At 40.4% G+C, this 21033-nt stretch overlaps 2 protein-coding genes across 18 annotated transcripts in view; one reads left to right on the top strand and one right to left on the bottom strand.

Moving 5' to 3' along the window:
- The window catches only part of SWT1 (SWT1 RNA endoribonuclease homolog), a 106368-nt gene extending 91366 nt beyond the window's left edge, over positions 1-15002 (bottom strand). For 12 of the 13 annotated variants that reach the window (XR_009595864.1, XR_009595865.1, XR_001044138.5 and 9 more), the window contains exons 1-4: positions 14747-15002; positions 10491-10574; positions 8081-8164; positions 2146-2204 (exon numbers count right to left, since the gene is read on the bottom strand). Coding sequence is in view for 4 of the 13 variants with exons in the window: in XM_012187733.5 (XP_012043123.1) it covers positions 2146-2204; positions 8081-8164; positions 10491-10565 (218 nt within the window). In the remaining 9 variants the exon portion in view is untranslated. The remainder of the gene's footprint in view (positions 1-2145; positions 2205-8080; positions 8165-10490; positions 10575-14746) is intronic. The other variant, XM_060396698.1, reaches the window with a different exon arrangement.
- Positions 15003-15184: 182 nt separating this feature from the next.
- TRMT1L (tRNA methyltransferase 1 like) overlaps positions 15185-21033 on the top strand; it is a 36580-nt gene continuing 30731 nt past the window's right edge. For 2 of the 5 annotated variants that reach the window (XM_042229200.1, XM_012187727.4), the window contains exons 1-3: positions 15185-15676; positions 17072-17212; positions 19857-19967. In XM_042229200.1, the coding sequence (XP_042085134.1) occupies positions 15424-15676; positions 17072-17212; positions 19857-19967 (505 nt within the window). In that variant the 5' untranslated portion in view covers positions 15185-15423. Of the gene's footprint in view, positions 16427-17071; positions 17213-19856; positions 19968-21033 lie in introns of all 5 variants that reach the window. The other 3 variants (XM_060396700.1, XM_004013870.5, XM_042229201.2) reach the window with 3 other exon arrangements.

Below are 21033 nucleotides of genomic sequence, written 5' to 3'. Positions count from 1 at the left end.
GAACTACATTATTAATAAAGTGGAAAGGATTACTTAATAAATGGTATTGGAATAACTGGTTTGTTATTTGGAAAAAACAAATGTACAGCTTTATACAACATCAGATGATGTCATCCCAAACAGATTAAACATTCAAGTGCTAAATAATTATTATTTCTGTAATTGCTATACTTCATATTAAATACTTAAAACCATAAAATAAAAAGGGAACATTTATCAGATTTCCTAATAAAGAACTTCCTAAACTTAATAGCAATGGGAAAAATATCACAGAGGAAAACAGTAAATGTAAATGACTACAGTAGTATATTAAAAAATAATAAAATTAAAGAACTGGGAAATGGCATATGCTACAAATGTGACAGTTTATTAGCCTTAGTAAATTAAAATCTCATCGAACAGTACTAAGGCTCTAGAAAAAGACATGAACAGAAAACCAATGAATTAGAAAAAGGAAATGGTTAATAGACATTTTTGGGAGAAATGTTTGACTTCCCTAGCAGTCACAGATGTGCTAATTGTGATGTACCATTTTCTTCTATCAAATTAGTCAAGATTGTTAAATAACACTAAATACTGGCAAGAGGTTGTTAAATGGACCCTCTCATATGTTGCCAGTGGAAATGCAAAATGATATAACAGTTCCACAAAGGAATTGGATGATATAATTAAGAATTCTGAAAATGTTCTTATCTTTTAACTTCTTAGTAATTCCCACTTTAGAGAAAAAAGCTAAAAATAGACTGAAAATAGTAAGATATTCAATTCAGGATTATCTGTAAGAGCAAAAAGTCAGGTACAAGGTAAATGCTAAAATTTTGGAAATGACTAAGAAACATGTCATTCTACTGAATACAATAAACTATCAAAGTCATTTCAAAGGATGTTTATGCAAAATTTTCAAAGACATACAAAATATACTGGTATACTATTAAGCAGAAAACAAGCATGGCATAAATCTGTATACATAAGACCATCTCAACAATTTAAATAAGCATAGTAAACAAGTCAGAAAAAAACATACTAGAATGCTAGAAGCAACAATAGCTAGAGGTGATAATATTTTCCTGCACAATAATACTAGATATTACTCTGTAGTCAGAAAAAAAGGGGAAAAAATTTGATGAGCCACAATCTATTAATTTATATCAGTAAAGCCCTGAATGCCTTTTAAGCACCTGTCCTTCTGGACACTGGGAGGCAGTGGAGAACACAGCAAATACAGCCCTTTCCCCTCATTACTTTACTGTCCAGCAGGGGACAGAGAGACCATGAATAAGTGACTTCTCAAAGAATTAACTATGGCAAGAGCAAACTATAAACATCTCAGAGTTTCCATAGGAGTTTCACCTGAGTCTTCACCCGGTTTTATTTTCTTTGCTCTTTCTACAAAAAGATTGCCTATCATTATTTACCTGTTAATAACTAGCAATGAGACAAAACTTTAATAGGACCCTGTTTGGCACTTATTAGCATATCATATAAGATATTAAATGTAGTAAAGAAAAATCAGGAAAACAACAAACGAAAGAAAATTTTAATAGGACCCTCTAGTTTTCTGAGCATTTTGAAATTCATATTTGTTCTTCACAACAGTCCTATGTGGCATATTTCATAGCAATCTATACACCATGGTCCATAAGGTCATTAAACAATGAAAACTCAGCATTATAATACCTTTAATTATTCCTACTATTTCCCAAGTTCCCTAGTTGTAGCCACAATCTGTTAAATTAACATGGTTTCAGAGCCATATCAATTCAATAAGCTACATATTCTCTTCATGGGTAATATGCAAAGATAATTTATCCAAAATGATTAAATCAGCCTCATAACGTCTTCTATTACTGTTATGTCATGAAGTTATGTATCTTGCAAGGGTGTGTCAAAATCAAATTATTTGAGAAGCAAATTAACATTTTTGTTGAAAGTAGTATTTACATAGTATAGAATTCTGATAAGATTTTTTATTTCACTCAACTTTTTCTTAAATTTATACAAATATTAAGAAAATCATATCTGTGATTTAGCTATAAATATGTGCCTACAAAACAGTATTAAACAAAATAAAGGATTCTGCAAATCTAAATATTCAGTCTCACAATTCAAAGCTAAAAAATATACCAAGAAAAAGGGAAAATTTACCTTTTCAGTTCTTGTCTTCTTTTCATATTACAGTACAGAATATCTGCAGGATCTGATTTCTGAAAGAAAAAAGGTATTACTTAGGAAATACAAATTGTGAACTGAGGAAAGAGATTGGGAGACAGTATTTTTCCATACCTATATGTTAGTGAATACGTTAGAGACAGCCTGGGACCTGGGACCCTTTACTGTAACTGCTGCAACACTTGTACCTGGACACACCTCTTCTCTAGCAACAGAATACAAAGAAACTATATGAGACTAAAAATAACTGTCTGCATGCTCAGTTGGGGCAAATTAAGACCAAAAAACTGCTACTCATGAAGAGCCAGGAGCAAAAAGCAGGGTACTAAGCATGCCCCCTGCAGTCACCACCACCAGAAGGGTGGGCAAAACACCTCATCCTTCCAGCCCTAAGTCTGTGCACACCCCTAACTTCACCCCATATAACAAGAGAGAGCCAAGATGGCAGAGAGGGAAGGTGCCACAAATAGTGCCCTTACCAGATGCTGGTGGCAACCATGACACCCAGGTGGACAGGAGGAACCTCTGAGCAATATACTAAGGGGTAGAATATAGTGGGGAGCAAGTGGGAAGAAGCAGAGGCTAGCAGGACCAGTATCCCTGAGGAGCAGCTCGGGGAGAGGAATTCCCAGGCTTTGAGAGGCACACTTACCTCAAGGGGATCAGTAGGGACAGGGAGAGACCCTCGGAGGTCAGAAGATCAGGGGCACGTACCTGGAACCTACTCAACCCTGGGAAGCCTGCTGAGGCTGGGGGCCTGATCCTCTGTACTCTGAGGCCAGAAGCATTCCAGAGCCCCTCCAGGCCCGGCTAGGCTCAGGCAACCTGCACCCCACCCCCACCCAGGGCCTTTATCTGCAGCATGGGCCCACCCCCACCTAAGCCCTGCCCCCCAACAGCCAAGACTTTTTCCAGATTTCGTTCTCTTTTCTCTTTTTTTCCTATTGCAGTTCTGTTTTAGCTTCCAGTGGTTGTTTCACTTCTATCTTTATTTTTCCTAATATATGTGTTAGTTTTTAAAATTTCACTTTTTGTCACTGTTGTTGTTACTCTGTGTGGCTTTGTGGCTTGTAGGATCTCAGTTCATGGGCCAGAGGATGGGCTTGAGCTCCTATGGTAGGAGGGCTGAACCTGGTGGTTCTAACAAAGAACCACAGACTCCAGGGAATATTAATTTGAGTCTCTTGTAGGGGTAAGGACTTTATATTAATATAAAGTCTCTTGGAAGTCCACATCTCAACACCAAGAAATAGCTCTACCTAACTGCCTGCAAACTCCAGTGCTGGAAGTGAAGTAAAAGTCGCTCAGTCATGTCTGACTATTTGTGACTCCATGGACTGTAGCCTACCAGGCTCCACTGGACTCTCCAGACAAGAATACTGGAGTGGGTAGCCATTCCCTTCTTTAGGGATCTTCCCAACCCAGAGATCAAATCTCGGTCTCTTCCATTGTAGGCAGATTCTTTACCTCTGAGCCACCAGGGAAACCCAAATCTCAGAGCAAACAACTAGGAAGACAGACACACAGTCCCACCCACCAAAAATATGTGATGACAAAAACCCAAGTTACAAACAAACAGACACAATAAAAAGCTACAAGACCAAACAAACGAAGAGGAAATAGACAACTTACCTGAAAAAAAAAAATTTATGATAGTAAAAATGATCCAAAAACTCAGAAAACGAATGGAGGCACCGATCAAGAAAATACAAGAAATGTTTAACAAAGACTTAGAAGAACTAAAGAATAAACAAACAGAGATGAACACAATAACTGAAATGAAAAATACACTAGAAGGAATCAATAGCAGAATAACTAAAGCAGAAGAATGAAAAACGAAGACAGAATGTGGAAATAACGGCCAAGGAACAGGATTAAAAAAAATAATTTGAAAAAAATTAAAGACAGACCCAGAGAACTCTGCAACAACACTAAATACACTAACATTCAAAATACTGGGTCCTAGAAAAAGAAGGGAAAAGAAATGGTCTGAGAAAATATTCGAAGAGATTATAGTCAGAAACTTTCCTAACATGGGAAAGGAGATAGCCACCCAAGTCTGGGAAGTACAGAGAGACCCATGCAGGATAAACCCTAGGAGAAACACACCAAGACACACACAAATCACACTAACAAAAACCAAATAAAAGAAAAAAATATTTAAAACAGCAAAAAGTAACATACAAGGGAATTTCCATAAGGGAATCGATCTCTCAGTTGATTTTTCAGCAGAAACTCTGCAGGCCAGGTCAAAGCGGCAGGATATAGTTACCGAGATGAAAGAGAAAAATCTACAACTAAGATTACAGCCAGCAAGGATCTCATTCAGATTTGATGGAGAAATTAAACACAGACAAGCAAAAGCTAAGAGAATTCAGCACCACCAAGCCAGCCTTACTTACTCAAGGATTTTAGCCTTCTAATTAAGTTAGTGTCCTTGGTTCAATGGTAAAGAATCTGCAATGCAAGAGATGCAGGTTCGATCCCTGGGTCAGGAAGATCCCCTGGAGAAGGAAATGGCAACCTACTCCGGTATTCTTGCCTGGGAAATTCCACAGACAGTGGAGCCTGGTGGGCTACAGTGCATGGGATCACAAGAATTGGACTCAACTTAGGGACTAAACAAAGCCAGCCTGCAAAAGGTGCTAAAGTAAATTCTCTAGGCAGGAAACAAAACAGAAGAAGATGACCCACAAAAGCAAATCCAAAACAACTGCTACCCACTCTAGCATTCTTACCTGGAGAATCCCCATGGACAGAGGAGCCTGGTGGGGTACAGTCTATGAGGTCGCAAAAAGTCAGACAGGACTGAGCAACTAAGCACAGTACAGCACCATTTACAATAGCCAGGACATAAAAGCAACCTAGATGTCCATCAACAGATGAACAGATAAAGAAGATGTGGTACATATACACAATGGAATATTACTCAGCCATAAAAAGGAACTAGATTGAGTCGTATGCAGTGATGTGGGCGAACCTAGAGTCTGTCAAACATAATAAAATATATCAGAAAGAGAAAAACAAAAAATGTACACCAAGGCATATATATGGAATCTAGAAAAATGGTACTGATGAAACCATCTGCAGAGCAGGAATAAGGATGCAGACACAGAGCACGGACTTAAGGACATAGTGAGAGAAGGACAGGGTGGGGCACACTGAGAAAGTAACATTGATATATATATATATACAAAAGTGAAGAAGAACTAAAGAGCCTCTTGATGAAAGTGAAAGAGGAGAGTGAAAACAGCTTAAAGCTCAACATTCAGAAAACTAAGATCATGGCATCTGGTCCCATCACTTTATGGCAAATAGATGGGGAAACAGTGTCAGACTTTATTTTTCTGGGCTCCAAAATCACTGCAGTTGGTGACTGCAGCCATGAAATTAAAAGTCGCTTATCCCTTGGAAGAAAAGTTATGACCAACCGAGACAGCATATTAAAAAGCAGAGACATTACTTTGCCAACAAAGGTCTGTCTAGTCAAGACTATGGTTTTTCTAGTGGTCATGTATGGATGTAAGAGTTGGACTATAAAGAAAGCTGAGCGCTGAAGAATTGATGCTTTTAAACTGTGGTGTTGGAGAAGACTCTTGAGAGTCCCATGGACAGCAAGGAGATCCAATCAGTCCATCCAAAAGGAAATCAGTCCTGAATGTTTATTGGAAGGACTGATGTTGAAGCTGAAGCTCCAATACTTTGGCCACCTGGTGCGAAGAGCTGACTCATTGGAAAAGACCCTGATGCTGGGAAAGATGGAGGGTAGGAGGAGAAGGGGACGACAGATGATGAGATGGTTGGATGGCATCACCGACTCAATGGACATGAATCTGAATAAACTCTGGCACTTAGCGATGGACAGGGAGGCCTGGTGTGCTATAGTCCATGGGGTAACTAAGAGTGGGACACGACTGAGTGACTGAACTGAATTGAACTGCATCATATGTAAAACAGATATCTAGTGGGAGGCTGCTATATAGTACAGGGAACTGAACTCCATGCTCTGTGATGACCTAGAGGGGTGGGACTGGGGTTGGGGTGGGAGGGAGGCTCCAGAGGGAGGGGATATATGTATACATATACCCGATTCACGTTGTTATTCAGCAGAAACTAATACAACATTGTAAAGCAATTTTACTCCAATTTTGAAAAAATAAACTTAAAAAAGAAACAAGGCAGCTCCCACCTCAGTGACTGAGAAAGCAAAGGAAACTGTTCCTTGTTCTCGCTCTCCCTGCTGCAGCAGGCACTCAATTGAAATCTTACCTGAACTTCTTATCTGGCATCTGATCACTTTCTATTGACTATGGGCAGGCCAAAAACCCTGGTCAGTATCAGGTTGACACAATAATTTTTTTAATCCTTGCAATAATCTCATGAGACAGATATTATTAGTATCTCATTTTACAAAGCACCCAAGGCTCAAATAGAGCAAAATATCCTCAACATTACAGAGCAAGTTAGTCGCAGAGCCATGATCTGAAACCAGATTTCTCTACCCTTTCTATTCTACCACCCTGTCTCTCTAGGGGCAGAGGGCTACACACAATAAAAATAACAGAGAAAGAGGATATAGTCCCTGTCCTAAAGAACTCAGAGTAAAGCAGTCCCTGTCCTAACGAGCTCAGAGTAAAGCAAAGGGATAACGTAGAAAAAAGTACAAGGATATATACAATAGACAATAAAATAAACCAGAACAATAAACAATAAGTTGTAAAAGAGTTTAAAAGATCAAAACCCAAAGTTGGGATGTGCCAAGGAAAAAAAGTAGGCCAAAAATATGCTAAAGATTGAACATATATTGAATAAAGATGAACACGTAAAAGAAAAAGGCATTCTCCATTAAAAATGCTTAGGCATTCTAAGAAGCTGGAGATGACTGATATAAATTCAGCAGAGAGAAAATAAATCAGCCTAATTAGAAGGGCTGTTTTGAGGAAGAAGAAAAATGAAAACTGGATACTTAAGGTATGACCAAATTTAAAAGGGTCCTGACTCTTTGTGACCCCATGGACTAAACAGTCCATGGAATTCTCCAAGCCAGAATACTGGAGTGGGTAGGTATTTCCTTCTCCAGAGGATCGTCCCAAAGCAGGGACTGAACTCAGGTCTCCCGTACTGCAGGCAGATTCTTACCAGCTGAGCCACTAGGGAAGCCCAAATGATAAACTATAAAAGTAAATGAAGATTTGTCAACAGAGGAGAAATATGATGAGATCCGTGTTTAAAGAAGGTTAATACAGCAAGAATTGCAACAGCAGTTCCATTATGTGAAAACAAACTCGTGAAAACCCAAATCTGCATTCATGGAACTTTCACAACTATTTTCTCTTATTATCTACAACAACTGTGCAGCGATCTTCATATACTCCTAACTCTTCTCTTGAACATGGTGAGCACTTCGCAACCATCCATGTACCAGGCTGATGCGTTTAGTCTGCTGTCACTGTTCCATGTTATCTGGCAGACAGTGGAAAAAAGTCTGGACTTCACTTGGTTGCTGCAAACAATTTTGTGTCCTTTTACAAGTCACTTAACTTTCTGGATCTCAATTTCTGAATCTGAAAATGCAAACACTATCTCTGCTCTGGTGACTTCAAAATGAAACTGTAAAGACAAATTTAACCACATACAGGAAAAGACTTAAAAATTGTCTAAATTTATATTCACGTTGTCTAATTCCACATGATAGGATCTATTAGCACAAAGGAAGAATTTGATATATGCTTTTCGGTGAGTAGCAGGAAAAAGCTGAAAGCTGCTTTTCCATCTATCGGCTATCAAAAAGCAAGTATAATATCAAGAAAAAATGAATGGAAAAGTAGTAGGGAAATTTATATCATAAAGCCTTCAATTGTACATTAAAACTTTAATATCATTTTTATAGTTACAGTATCTAAATACTCACCAGTTTTCTCTTCTCTGATGACACTGATCTTATAGAGCAAGTTGAACAAGGAGAACTTACTGATGTTTTTCTCTCTCTCTTATCCTAAGAATGTCATTTGGAAAAAAAATGAAAGAAAAACACAAAATAAAGCACAGTGTAAGAGAGCATTCTTTTATCAATGTTGTTATAAATCAAGATTCCTTCTGCATTAATAATAAGTTTCAGAGGAGAACAATGTTTATTTATTTATTTAGCTGTATTGGGTCTTTGTTGCTGTGCACAGGCTTTCTCTAGTTGCGGAGAGCAGGGACTATTCTCTAGTTGTGGTAGGAGAGCCTTCTCATTGCGATGGCTTCTCCTGTTGCAGAGAACAGGCTCCAGGTGTGAGGGCTTCAGTAGCCGCAACACCTAGGCTCAGCAGTTGTGGTGCACAGGCAGCAGTTACGGCTCTCAGGCTCTGATGCAAGTGGGCTCAGTAGCTGCGGCTTACAGGCTTAGCTGCTCTTTGGCATGTGGAATCTTCCCAGACCAGGGATCAGAACTGTGTCCCCTCCATTGGCAGTTGGGTTCTTATCCACCATACCACCAGGGAAGTCCGGGAACAATGTTTAAAGGCATACAAACATCGGTAAGAGGAAAGGAGACTTAACTAGAAATCAGAAGATCTAAGTGGTCTTGAATTAGGAATGAGATGGGATAGAAGTGGGCTTCTCTGGTGGCTCACATGTTAAAGAATCTGCTTGCAATCCAGGAGACCTGGGTTCAATCCCTGAGTCAGGAAGATCCCTTGAAAAAGGGAATGGCTACCAACTCCAGTATTCTTGCCTAGAGAATTCCATGGACAGAGGAGGCCGGTGGGCTACAGTCCATGGACTTGCAAGAGTTGGACGTGACTGAGTGACTAACACTTTCACTTTTTCACTTTCACTTGGATTAGAGGTAATATAGCAGAAAGTTGCAGACAGCTCACATAAGGACATTGGGAAATGGTACTGCCATAGTGATACTTGCTGCTGCTGCTGCTAAGTCGCGTCAGTCGTGTCCGACACTGTGCGACCCCCTACACAGCAGCTCACCAGGCTCCCCCATCCCTGGGATTCTCCAGGCAAGAACACTGGAGTGGGTTGCCATTTCCTTCTCCAATGCATGAAAGGGAAAAGGGAAAGTGAAGTCGCTCAGTCATGTCAGACTCTTAGTGACCCCATGGACTGCAGCCTACCAGGCTCCTCCATCCATGGGATTTTCCAGGCAAGAGTACTGGAGTGGGGTGCCATTGCCTTCTCCGATAGTGATACTTAGTCTTCTACAAAGCAAAACCATATACCCAGTTATTTTTTCAGTGACTCCTGAATTCAACAGACCCAGGAGAAAAGTATTTCAAGTACCTACCATGTATCAGAGACACTTTTCTAGACAGTGAGAACAGATTAGTGAAAAAACAATAAAAGTCCCTGCTGTCATAGAGGTTATACCTACTGCAGGTTTAACTTACAAATAAGTAATATATTTAGGGTGTCAGATGATGCTATTAAAAAAATAATAATAATAAAGCAGAGAAAGGGGTCAGGAAGGGCTGGGAGGCAAGGGTGAGGCTTTTGCAATTTTAAACAAAGTAGTCAAAATGGGTCCCCACTGGTAATTTGACATCTGAACGGAGACCTAATGAAATGATGGAACAAACCCTGCGAGTATCTAGGGAAAGTTTCCAAGTTAAAGGGAGTAACAGCAAGCACAAAGCAGGACTGTGCCTGGCTTACTGGAGCAGCAGTAAGGAAGCCAAGGAGTGGAGAAAGCAAAGGGAGAATGAGATGGAGACGAGATGGTGACAGTAATGTGTTTTCTGTCCCAGCAAAGACATTAGCTTTTTCTCTGAAGTGGAAAATCACTAGAAAATATTGAGCAGAAGAGTGACATGATTTAACATTTTAATAGGATCACTCTGCCTGTTATGTTGAGAACACAAGAAAGCAAAGGCAGAAAGCAAGCTGTTTGCCTGGATCATGGTGATAGCAGTGGGGGTGGTAGTCACACTCAGCTGACAGAATTTGCTGATAGATGGGATGCAGGCAGAGCATGATGCCCAGGGTTTTGGTCCAAGCAACTTAAAGAATGTAACTGCAATTTACCACATTGAGAAAACAGGCTGGGCACTTGCGAGGGTATAGTTTAAGAGGAGAAAGAGCCAAAAAGGATGCTGCCAAGCCTTAGTTTCTTCATTTGTATAACTGGGATAATAATAGTACCTACCTCATAGAGTTGAGAGGAATAAATAAAATAATGCAAGTAAAGACAAATAAATGACTCTTTCTCGGTCAGAAGAACAAAATATTTACATAACTTGTTTTAAAACTGAGGTGTATTTTTTTCATCATACAAAAATAAAACTGTAAAACAGGGTATCTTTAGGTTAATAAGTCAAAATTCTTACTTCAATATTGGATGATAGGGTGGTGCCTTTTCTCCAAGACGTCTCCTTTTTTTCACAAGATTCTTTGTTGGACATTTTGCAAAGCTAAAAGAAACATCAAAAACACATTATGTGTGTGTGGGTTTTTTTTTTTTAAACCATTGCTACAACAAAAACATTAGAAATCATACTTATTTCAGTTTCTTAAAGATTGGAGTTTTATAAAATAATTTTTGTATTTTACTCATTCTCAACATGATAGGATTGTCTCATTTTTCCACTTTATTTATATTCTGCCTCATGACCTGTTCCCTTCCATCAGGGTGGGGATGGTTACCTTTTAAGAAAAACTCTCAAAAGTATGCCCTTAAGGCAAACCTCTCTCTAGCATTGCATTCCCATTTTCAATTGCCTGCAGGATTATTATATTTTGCCCCACCCACACCTCAAAACCAATTAGTCATTAAGTCTTCATTTTCTCAATACACCCTCCATCTCTCACTGAGTGAGACATCGGGCAAAACACATACATTTTTTGAGTCCTAGTTCCACTATGTGTAAAACAGAGATAACTCATCCGAGAGGGTTTTTCAAAAACTCAAATGAAACTATGGATGTAAAAGCACCTTGTACAAGATAGTACACAGTAGAGTCTAAAAAAATACTGGCTTCATTAATTGTCTTTTTGCTAGCCCCTAAGCTTCTTGAAGAGTACGCTATATTGAAAATTTAGGGGGTGTTCATAAATGCCCTCTGAGTAAATGAGTAGGTGAATTTTTCTTTCCCAGAATAGTGATTGTTCATTCTGAGTCACTTCCAACTCTTGCTCACTGCAGTCCCTCTGTCCATTTCTCATCCCAGTCTCCCTTTTCCAGCCCGGGTCTAGATCAAGTCTATATTGCTGTTACTGACAAAAAGAAAAAGGAAGAAAGAAAACTATACACAGTCAACCCCAATGGTCATAAACACTTTAAAGATAGTATATATAATCATCCTGTACTGGAACACAGAGGCCAGAGATTGGGAACATTACCAGATTTGCTGGGGCAAGAACATATAAAGGGGTCCACAAGCAAAGTCCAAAGGAGAGTTTATTGCTGCTAGTGCTATGTCTTCCATGTGACACAGAGATGGTAAAGAACCAGCCTGTGATGCAGGAGACCAGAGTTCGATCCCTGGGTCAGGAGGATCCCCTGAAGAGGGAATGGCAACTCACTCTATTCTTGACTGATAATCCCACGGAAAGAGGAGTCTGGCAGGCTACAGTCCATGGGGTTGCAGAGTCAGACATGACTGAACAACTAACGCACACACACACACACAGAGTGATTAAGTATTGATGCTAAGAACATAATAAAGACTAGAAACCAAGCAATTACAAGTACTCCTGGTCAAACATGATCACAGTAAGTGAAGTTCTATAAAAGAATGATCAGTTACACTAAATCAAACTTGTAGAATGTTTTGAAGAATATGGAAGAAAGAAAATACTGAGACCAGAGATCTAATAATAATGATAAAAATTAATAAAACAGTCAACATATACTTCTAAGGACAGATTCTAAATTACCCAGAAATTTTGCCTTTTAAGATAATTCATGGCAATAATTAAATTCACAGTTGAGCTTCCAGATTACAGGAATAATCTTCATTTTTTCCTTCTTGTTCCAAGGATCCCATTCCATGGGGAGAAAGGCATAAGGAAAAACAATAACTTTCATGAAATAAATTGCTTAGAGGTAATGGGCTGGGTTTTTTACCTTTTACAATTTAAACCCTTTCATGTTGTGCTTTGAACACACACACACACACACACACACACACACACACACAAAATTGGAATCTATTATCCATAAGACAAATCAGAAAAAAAATACTGCAGAGAGTAGATTATCAAAAGAAAAACACCTATATATGTACTGTGACAAACTATACTAGTGTACCATTCATACCAATTTTATGGAAATCAAAATATAAACTAAATGAGTGGAGATTTCCTGTGCTGGCCTGCTTCCCAATTGGCTCCTGATCTCTGCTGCCACCATCTCTTATGATGTTTTCTCTCACAATAAGTAGAGATGACCTGTGTAACCAACAGGATATATTTATTTATACAATATGTGCCTAGGTCAAATAACACACTGTGGCTTCTGCCTTTCTCTGTCTTGAATTGTTTACCCTAGGAAAAGCCAGCCACCATGTCATGAAGACATTCAAGTAACCCTAGGAAAAGCCCACCAAGGAAGAGCTGAAACCTTCTGCCAAAAATGGACTTATAGGCATGTGAGTGGGCCACCCTTGAAGCTGATCCTGCAGCCTTAATCAAGCATCCACTAGGCAGCATCCCTTGCAAGTATCTCACTGCAATGTTACGAGAGACCCAAAGGCAGATACACCCAGCAAGCCATTTCTGAATTCCTGACTCATAATCCACTGTGGGGTAAGAAGTGTATTGGTTGTCTTAAGCCATAAAGTTTTGAAGAACTTACGCAGCAATAGATGAGTAATATACTCAATATAATTTTTCAAACTTTGAAGATGCCTTCTTTAGGATGGCTCAAGAGCAGGGACTGTGCTTGGGACTTCTGATTAAAATTTCCACAGAAAACGCAGACTAAAAATCTAGCCCTTTTCATCTTCTGGTTTTCAACTGGCATTAATGAAACTGACATCCTAAATCAAGCTTTCAATTAACCATCCATTCTTTCACAAATTAAAACATCCCTGGTTCCTAGATGATGCATAAATATCCACTACTCATGCCTGCAAACTATAATGGTATTATCCCATTTTTAATTAACTTAAGACCAGTGAGGCAGTATATACATCCAGGAATACTAGTTAAAAGTTGTGGATGGGGCCACTAAGAGGGCTTTAGAATCACAATTCACAAAAACTTCCATGCGATAAATTGTTTAACTGGGGAGAGAAGGGGGAAACCCCTCCACGTATACTTTCTAAGTACTGGGAGGGAGGACCACATTCCTGTTTTGAGTTTCGAAGTGCCAAAACTATCACACTCGCTCTCCCCTGGGTACTGAAAACAAATAGAAAATAAACAGACCAAGAAGAAAACCATTATGTATCACCTTTATTAACTAGGAAAACCGAACGGGAAGTGGGAATACCTGAAACTAAAAGAGGACTCCCTCTCCCTTCCTGCTTCCTGTAACTTTCGGACCAGCGTAGGCAGAGCAGTCAGAAAGCAAGGCACTCCTCTTGCCTCCCGCAGTGGCCTTGAAGGAGCGCGCCTTAAACTAAAGCAGGCTCGGAGAGTAAAGAGAAGTACGGAGGCCTGGAAACTTAACAGACGCCTTGAGGAATCTGAATCGCATCAGTCAAGTGCCCTGAAGCTCCACACATTCAGGAGCCTTGGATATTAAAAGCCTAAGTGTAAGAATAGGCTCTTCTCCCGACTTCTGCTGCTGCTGCTGCTAAGTCGCTTCAATCGTGTCCGACTCTGTGCGACCCCATGGACGGCAGCCCACCAGGCTCCCCCGTCTCTGGGATTCTCCAGGCAAGAACACTGGAGTAGATTGCCATTTCCACCCCACTCCTGGGCCCCAGCAATTCACCATCCACAGGAATCTTACAGCCACAGCGTGGCGCTGCTATTGGGAATACGTAGGTTAAAACAACACGTAGCTTCCCTGGTGGCTCAGAGGGCAAAGCGTCTGTCTACAATGCCAGAGACCCGGGTTCGATCCCTGGGTTGGGAAGATCCCCTGGAGAAGGAAATGGCAGCCCACTCCAGGACTATTGCCTGGAAAATCCCATGCCGGTAGGCTACAGTCCATGGGGTCGCAGAGTCGGAGACGACTGAAGCGACTTAGCAGCAACAGGAGTGGGGAGAAGAGCCTATGCTAACATTTAGGCTTCACTCACTTCACTCACTCAGGTTAAAACAAAATTAAAAGGAAAACAGTGTTCAGATCATGGTGTGGGTGAAGGCGGGAAACGAAGAGCAGACCCCTATCTCGAAGTCCACCTGACTGACAAGCGGCCCAGAAACCGCCTAGCCCCGCGGACTCGGGTAGAAACACACTGCGCCCAACCCGTGGCAAGAGGCTGCCCGGAAGGCAGAGCCGGGCCAGAACCACACCCTTCACAGAGCAGGCTCAACCCCGGGTCCGCCCACAGAGTCGCCCCGCCCAGGCTCGAGGGGCCGCCGAATCCTCCGTCCGTCCCGCTGGCAGCCCCCTTTCGGTCCCAGAGTGAGGCAGAGAGAGTACCCACCGAAACGTCAACTAACCCCTCGACTTCCCTACGTTCCTTACCAGAGCCCGAGCCGGTTGCGATTTGGGACGCCCAAACCATGGGAAAGGGACCCCGAGCGCGACGCCCGATGGGAAATGTAGTTCTGCGCTCGGAAGGTAGCTGGTGCTCGAACGCTCCGGAGCGTTTGTTTGAAGTGAAGTGAAGTCGCTCAGTCGTGTCCGACTCTTTGCGACCCCATGGACTGTAGCCTACCAGGCTCCTCTGTCCATGGGATTTTCCAGGAGCGTTTGTTTAGCTTTAACATTTACTTCCTCCAAGGCCTTGGAACCACCCCCTGCTCCGCTCCGCTCCGAGCGGCGCGGTGCACGCTGGGTATTGTAGTTTTGGTTGGGTTCGGTGGTTGACGGCTAGAACGGAGACGCGCGGTGGAAACGGAACTCTCTGACCTCATTGGACGCTGTCCCCCAGCATGCTCCTGCGCAGGCGGGGCTGGCGTCGTAACGCCTCGGGGAAAAGGAAGCGGACGGGACCGCGAATTGCTGCCTGTGGCTTTTAATTTTTCTGCTGACTGGATTTGGTCACTGATTCTTCATCTTTTGTCTGTTGCACGCATCTCGCCCTCCCCATTTGCTTCCCCACTTCTCGGATCCGGCCCTCGGGGCTTTCACGCCAGTTCTCTCACTCCGCCGTGAGCCCCTGCTGGTCCCCGGGCGGGCCTGGCAAGGAGGCGGTAACTATGGAGAACATGGCGGAGGAGGAGCTGCTGCCCCGGGAGAAGGTGGAGGTGGTCCAGGTCCCGGTCCCGACCCCGACCCTGGACTCGGCTCGGGTCCCAGCGCCGGCCCCGGATTCGGCTCCGGTCTCGGCCTCGACCCCGGCCCCGGCCTCGGCTCCGACTCCGGCCTCGGCTCCAGTCCCAGCCCCTGCCCTGGCCCAGGCTCCGGCCCTGTCCCCGTCCCTAGCCTCTGCCCCTGATGAGGCTGAAAGCAGTAAGTGCAGGGAGGCCCAGATCTTTCTGCCGCAGGAGAAGCAAGAAAGTGCGCCTTGTTGGGGAGTAGGGGAGGCCCTTCTTCACTGGAATGGTTTTTACGGGGGAAAAAGCAGTTTTAGCGAAATGAGGGGAGGAACGAGGGACCCGTATAGCGGTAAAAACGGGTACAGGGTGGGGGACGGCATCTCCACACCTCGGGGATCTCACAGGGAAGGATCTGTGGAGGCCAGTGGTGCTGCAGGTGGAGGGAAATAATGGGATCGTGGACGTCTTCGTTAAAGGGGGTCTTTTTCTGGTACAGAAATTAGAAGTTACACCTCATTTGGTAGTTTCCCTCAGCCTCGTCTGCTATATTTCCCTGTGTCCTTTAAAATATAATAGAGTAACCGAGTTTACTGTAGTAGGTGCTAACTGCCAAGATTTAGAAACCGTTGCTGTCAATTAGGTTTTATGTCTCGAAATAGACACGAGATGGGGTTTTTCTCATTTTTTTTTTTTAGCAGCTTGCCTCCAAAAAGAATTTGAGGCTGACGAGTAGTATAAGATAGAGTGACTAAATTATAGATGTTTTCCCTCAGACGTAAATAACCATTCAGTTTTGTACGTTTCTCCAAGTCGGCTGTCGAGAATTAATAGCCTGTATTAATTGTGCTTGCATGTTTTATAAGTGATGGTTTATTGGGCCATAAAGGAATTTAAAAGGTTGATAAGTAACAGTTTATCAAGAATCGTCTGAACGTTTTAAAACGTAAGCTCTGAGAAACTTTTCTTTAAAAATTTTGTCCCCAGATTGACCTTTATGCTTTTTCTGAATCATAACAATAACAAAAATCTTAATTTGTTGTCTTTTCTACTTCTAAGCCAGTTTTGAGGTTAATGTGTAAAAAACATTTGGATAGTTATAATCTAATAGAATTATTTCTGCAATTTTTAAACAACATACAGATTGCTATAGTAAAGAGTAGGGTGGATCACGGACGGAAAAGACAAAGGTCAGAATTCCTTAGATAGGCCTCTCCTCATCAGGGAAGATCACAGCTAGTTAAGTGCTAAATAAGGCCAGTTGTTTCTTCCCCAACTGCAATGGGGGAAGAGCAGATACACTCCAGAGTAAGATATCCTCCTCAACTCACCTCTAGAAGTGATCTTTTTATGTTAATCAGATGTGATTGAGCAGCTTTAGGGGATGTAGGCTTTCTCCGCTTCCCTACCATCATGAATATGTTAAACATAGTTTGGGAAGATTTATTCAGATATTCCCAAATTTATGAGTATTTAATTTGAAGAATGTGTGATGTTTGAAAAACCTGAAAATGCATTTCTGGAACAAAGTGATTAAGAAATTGGAAATGCATTAGAAATGTATTAATCACATTTAAAAAATTACTTTTAGATGGTCTAGTTAGCCCTTTGAAATCAGTCTCATATAGGCAAGATGAAGATGGCATAACTGAAGTAGAATTGAAAATTGAGGAAGAAAAAGAAGTTTTAAAAGAACCGCCTAGCATCTTGGAATCAACTGATTTAATAAGAGGTTTGCCTATTGACTTATAGATTATTAGTGTGTTACAAAAAGATTGAGTGATTTTAAGTACAGATTGATATCTACTGTCTTGAACCAGAAAGTGACTTTAGAGATGTACACAGGCATTTTCATGAATCTTTAGACAGATCTTTAGAGTTTTCTTCAGTAGTGGACTATAGGATTTTCAGTTTTCTAACTTAAAAATGGGCCCCTTTCACTTACTCTGTACTACTCAGTAGTTAGAATGATTGCAATAAACACATCGTTATATATCTTGTTTGACACACACAGATCTTTGAAGTATGGAAGCCAGTGATTTCAGATTAAATAGGTTGGTTTGTACATATGGATTCATTGCCTGAATCTTACTGTCTGACCCAGTAATTAAAAGTTTATCTGTTTATAGAAAGTGACTGAACAATACCTGCTATAAGAAATTAACCAATAGCATTTGTTGCTGTTTGTGTTTCTCATTTTGGATTTAGTTAAAATATATTTTAATAAATTTTAACAGGAATGTCTGATAGGGCTGAATTGAATTCCAAAGTTTTGACTCAGTGTGCTACTGCACCCAAAAAGACTAATGATTTTTTTTTTTTTAATGTATTTTAAAACTAGTGCCTACTGTGGGCAAGTTACTGCACTAGGCATTTAACATAGCCCTTGGCTTCTTACTGCTTATTTGTAGATGAGACAAACAAGAATATAAATTACACAGAAGAGAAACAAAGCAACTGGGAGTGAAGCTTGGAGAGCAATAGGCAGGAAGAGCAGTGTGGAGAAATTATATAATCTAATTATGTAATATTGAAGAGCCTTGTGGTTTCCTATCAGTTACCATCTCTTGAGTCTTATATATTCAGAATTCTATTGTTAACATTTCTTTCCATAGGGCTACAATATTCAGGTCTCTCCATCCTTAAAAAAAAAGAAGCAAGTTAAAATCCCATCTCTCTCTTTTTTTTTTTTAATACTAGCAGATTTCTTGAAAAAAGTAATCTGTGCTGATTTTCTGTACTTCATTTCTCTTTCCAGTTCTATTTGTACTCTAAAAACTCCTCACTGAACCTTCTTAAAGGATTCTAGAAACTTACTAAATACTAAATCCAGTAGTTTTTTCTTGATCTCTACAACTATTTATGATATTTACTGTTAAGCACTACTCTTTTACAGTCCCTTCTCTCCTGGCTTGTGTATTATCTTGATTCTCCATACCATTTTTTCTTTTTGAAGCTACCCTCTTGATTCCTTTTCCTCAGCATCTCCTATACATATATTCATCCCTCCACACCTCACTTCAAAATTGTATCCATTTTTGTTAATCAGTAGTAGATTAAGTGGCATTGGGGAATGCATTCCACATACTTAAGAATATATTAAATATATTTTGGAATGATTTATTCATTCCAAAATTTACAAATATGTAATTTGAAAAATGTATAATATTTGAATAACCTGAAAATGTTTTATTGGGACTGAGTTTTGGCTTTTTTATCCTCAGTTTCAAAACATTTCCCCCTAGGCTTTCTTACTGATGCTCTTAGTTTCACCTAACATGCGTATTTATGAGTTATATCTATTCAGAATCCCTCCTGACCTTCCACTACAGTTCAGCTGCCTACTGGACTTGAGTACCTAATTCCAGTAGTAATCAAACACATTGTGTAAAAAACTAAATTCCCATTCTCTTTCCTCTTCCTTTCTGCCAAAACTGTTTTCCTCTTCCTTTTTATTGGTTAATAGTACTTGTATCAAAATCTCAGTCATTCTTTAACCTTCACTCTTTCACATCCCAAGTCCTCTGCTGTTTTTCTTTTTACCTTCTATTTTCTAGTACCTTTCCATTACTAATTTCTCACCTCAATTATTGATCGTTGGTACTACAACTACAGTTTCTGAAATGCATTCAAATCATATCATTTATTTACTCAAAAATCTGAAAAGACTTAACATTACCTAAAGAGTATAGTTCAGACTGACATATAAAATTTATGCCTCCCATGATCTATACTACATTTTTGGCTGCATTATCTTTCTACCAGCTCTATCCCCCAAATGTACTACTTTCCAGCCAGCAGTGGTAGGGAAGTGGCTATATAATTTTACACCACATGCCTTTGTTTATTTCAGTTATAAGATTATTTCAGTTTATAAGGCCAGACACCAAATCTCTACTTACTGAAAATCTGTTTATACCTTAAGTCTTGGTCAAACGCCACTTCAGTGAAGGCTTCTTAGCAGCACTTGTTGGAATGAGTTATTCCTTCCTCTGTATACCCACATCATATTACCTTTACCCCTAAGTGTTCATTCATCTTGCCTTGTGTTACAGTTAGTAGTTAACGTTTATCTCTCACCCTATTGAAAGTTCTTTGAAAACAGGAAACCTGGCTTCAGTGTTTTATACAGACTAGAAACATTTTCTGTGAAACTATATTGAATAAAATTTGAAAGCTGTGAGGTTATGCAGTGGCAACTCTGACTTCTGAGACACACTTGCCATTTTATAAACTTGAGTTTTCTGCCTAGGTACTAAAGCACTGTGCTATAGGAAATGAAAGTGTAAAATTCTGTGTGATGTGATAAAATGAAACTGAAGATGGAATACATATTGTTAAAGCATAATTTTCTAACTCTTCAACTTTCCTTTCAGAGAGACACATCTCAATTCAAAGGCAGCTTGCTGATTTAGAGAAGTTAGCTTTTGTAACTGAAGGGGATTGTGACTCTGCCAATTCACTGAACTCAGATAATCTTGATGCAGGTATTTCCATCTTTGGAGGGTTTCTGGTTTGTTTGTTTTTTTTTTTTGGTCAGTTTCTAATGATTTGTCATCTTTCTACTCATGAAAATTTTGGTAAGCATGAACTTGTTTATTTCCAAACTTAGGAAATGGTACCCGTCTACATGTAAGGGCACTGTGAGATAAGTTATTTCACAACCCCTCAAGGAAATTACAGTCTCATGGATATATAAGGGCTTTGTTAGGAATTAACGTTTTACTATGAGTAACAGAAATCCAAAAAATCGTATGAGTGAGTGAAGTCGCTCAGTTGTGTCCGACTCTGTGACCCCGTGGACTGTAGCCCACCAGGCTCCTCCGCCCATGGGATTCTCCAGATTCTCCAGGCAAGAATACCGGAGTGGGTTGCCATTTCCTTCTCCAGGGGATCTTCCCGACCCAGGGATTGAACCCAGGTTGGGGCTTTTATTCTCTCATGAGAAAGAAATCTCAAGACTGGCAAGGTAGAGCTGGTACAGTTTCACAGTGTTGTTAGTGCCCTGAGTTCCTGTCATTCTACACTTTACCGTCCTTAGTGCTTGGATTCCATCCTCAAGATCTCCTCATGGTTTTTTGAAGTAGAGAATATATTTTAAAAATTGTGCTTATACTTGCTATGTGCTATATGTGAAAGATATTTGCTGGATTAAAAACTGATTTATTAGGACTTCCCTGGTGGTCCAGTGGCTAAGCCTTCGTGTTTCTAATGCAGGGGGGCATGGGTTGGATTCCTGGTCAGGGAACTAAGATCCCACATGCCACACAGGATGATCAAAACAAAAACACCCTGGTACAGTCAAATAAATTTTTTAAAAATTCAGTTACTGTTTCTGTATGTTTTATTGATTTGAACCTGATTTGAGTTTTTTTAGTACTACTAAAGTTTTTATTAAGATACATTACATTTCTAATTAAATGAAACTTCCATTTGATGATCCATAGTCTTTTTAAGAATATGTTAATAAGGAAGAATTTAACAAATTCAGTAATAGAGTGTGTGCTGTGTGTTTAGTCAGTCATATCCGACCTTTTGTGACCCCATGGACTG

This window comes from Ovis aries, chromosome 12 (genome assembly GCF_016772045.2).
Source record: "Ovis aries strain OAR_USU_Benz2616 breed Rambouillet chromosome 12, ARS-UI_Ramb_v3.0, whole genome shotgun sequence".
Taxonomy (NCBI): Eukaryota; Metazoa; Chordata; class Mammalia; order Artiodactyla; family Bovidae; genus Ovis; species Ovis aries.
The sequence above is the reverse complement of the archived record's forward strand: the minus strand, read 5'-3'. Positions and strand labels throughout refer to the sequence as shown.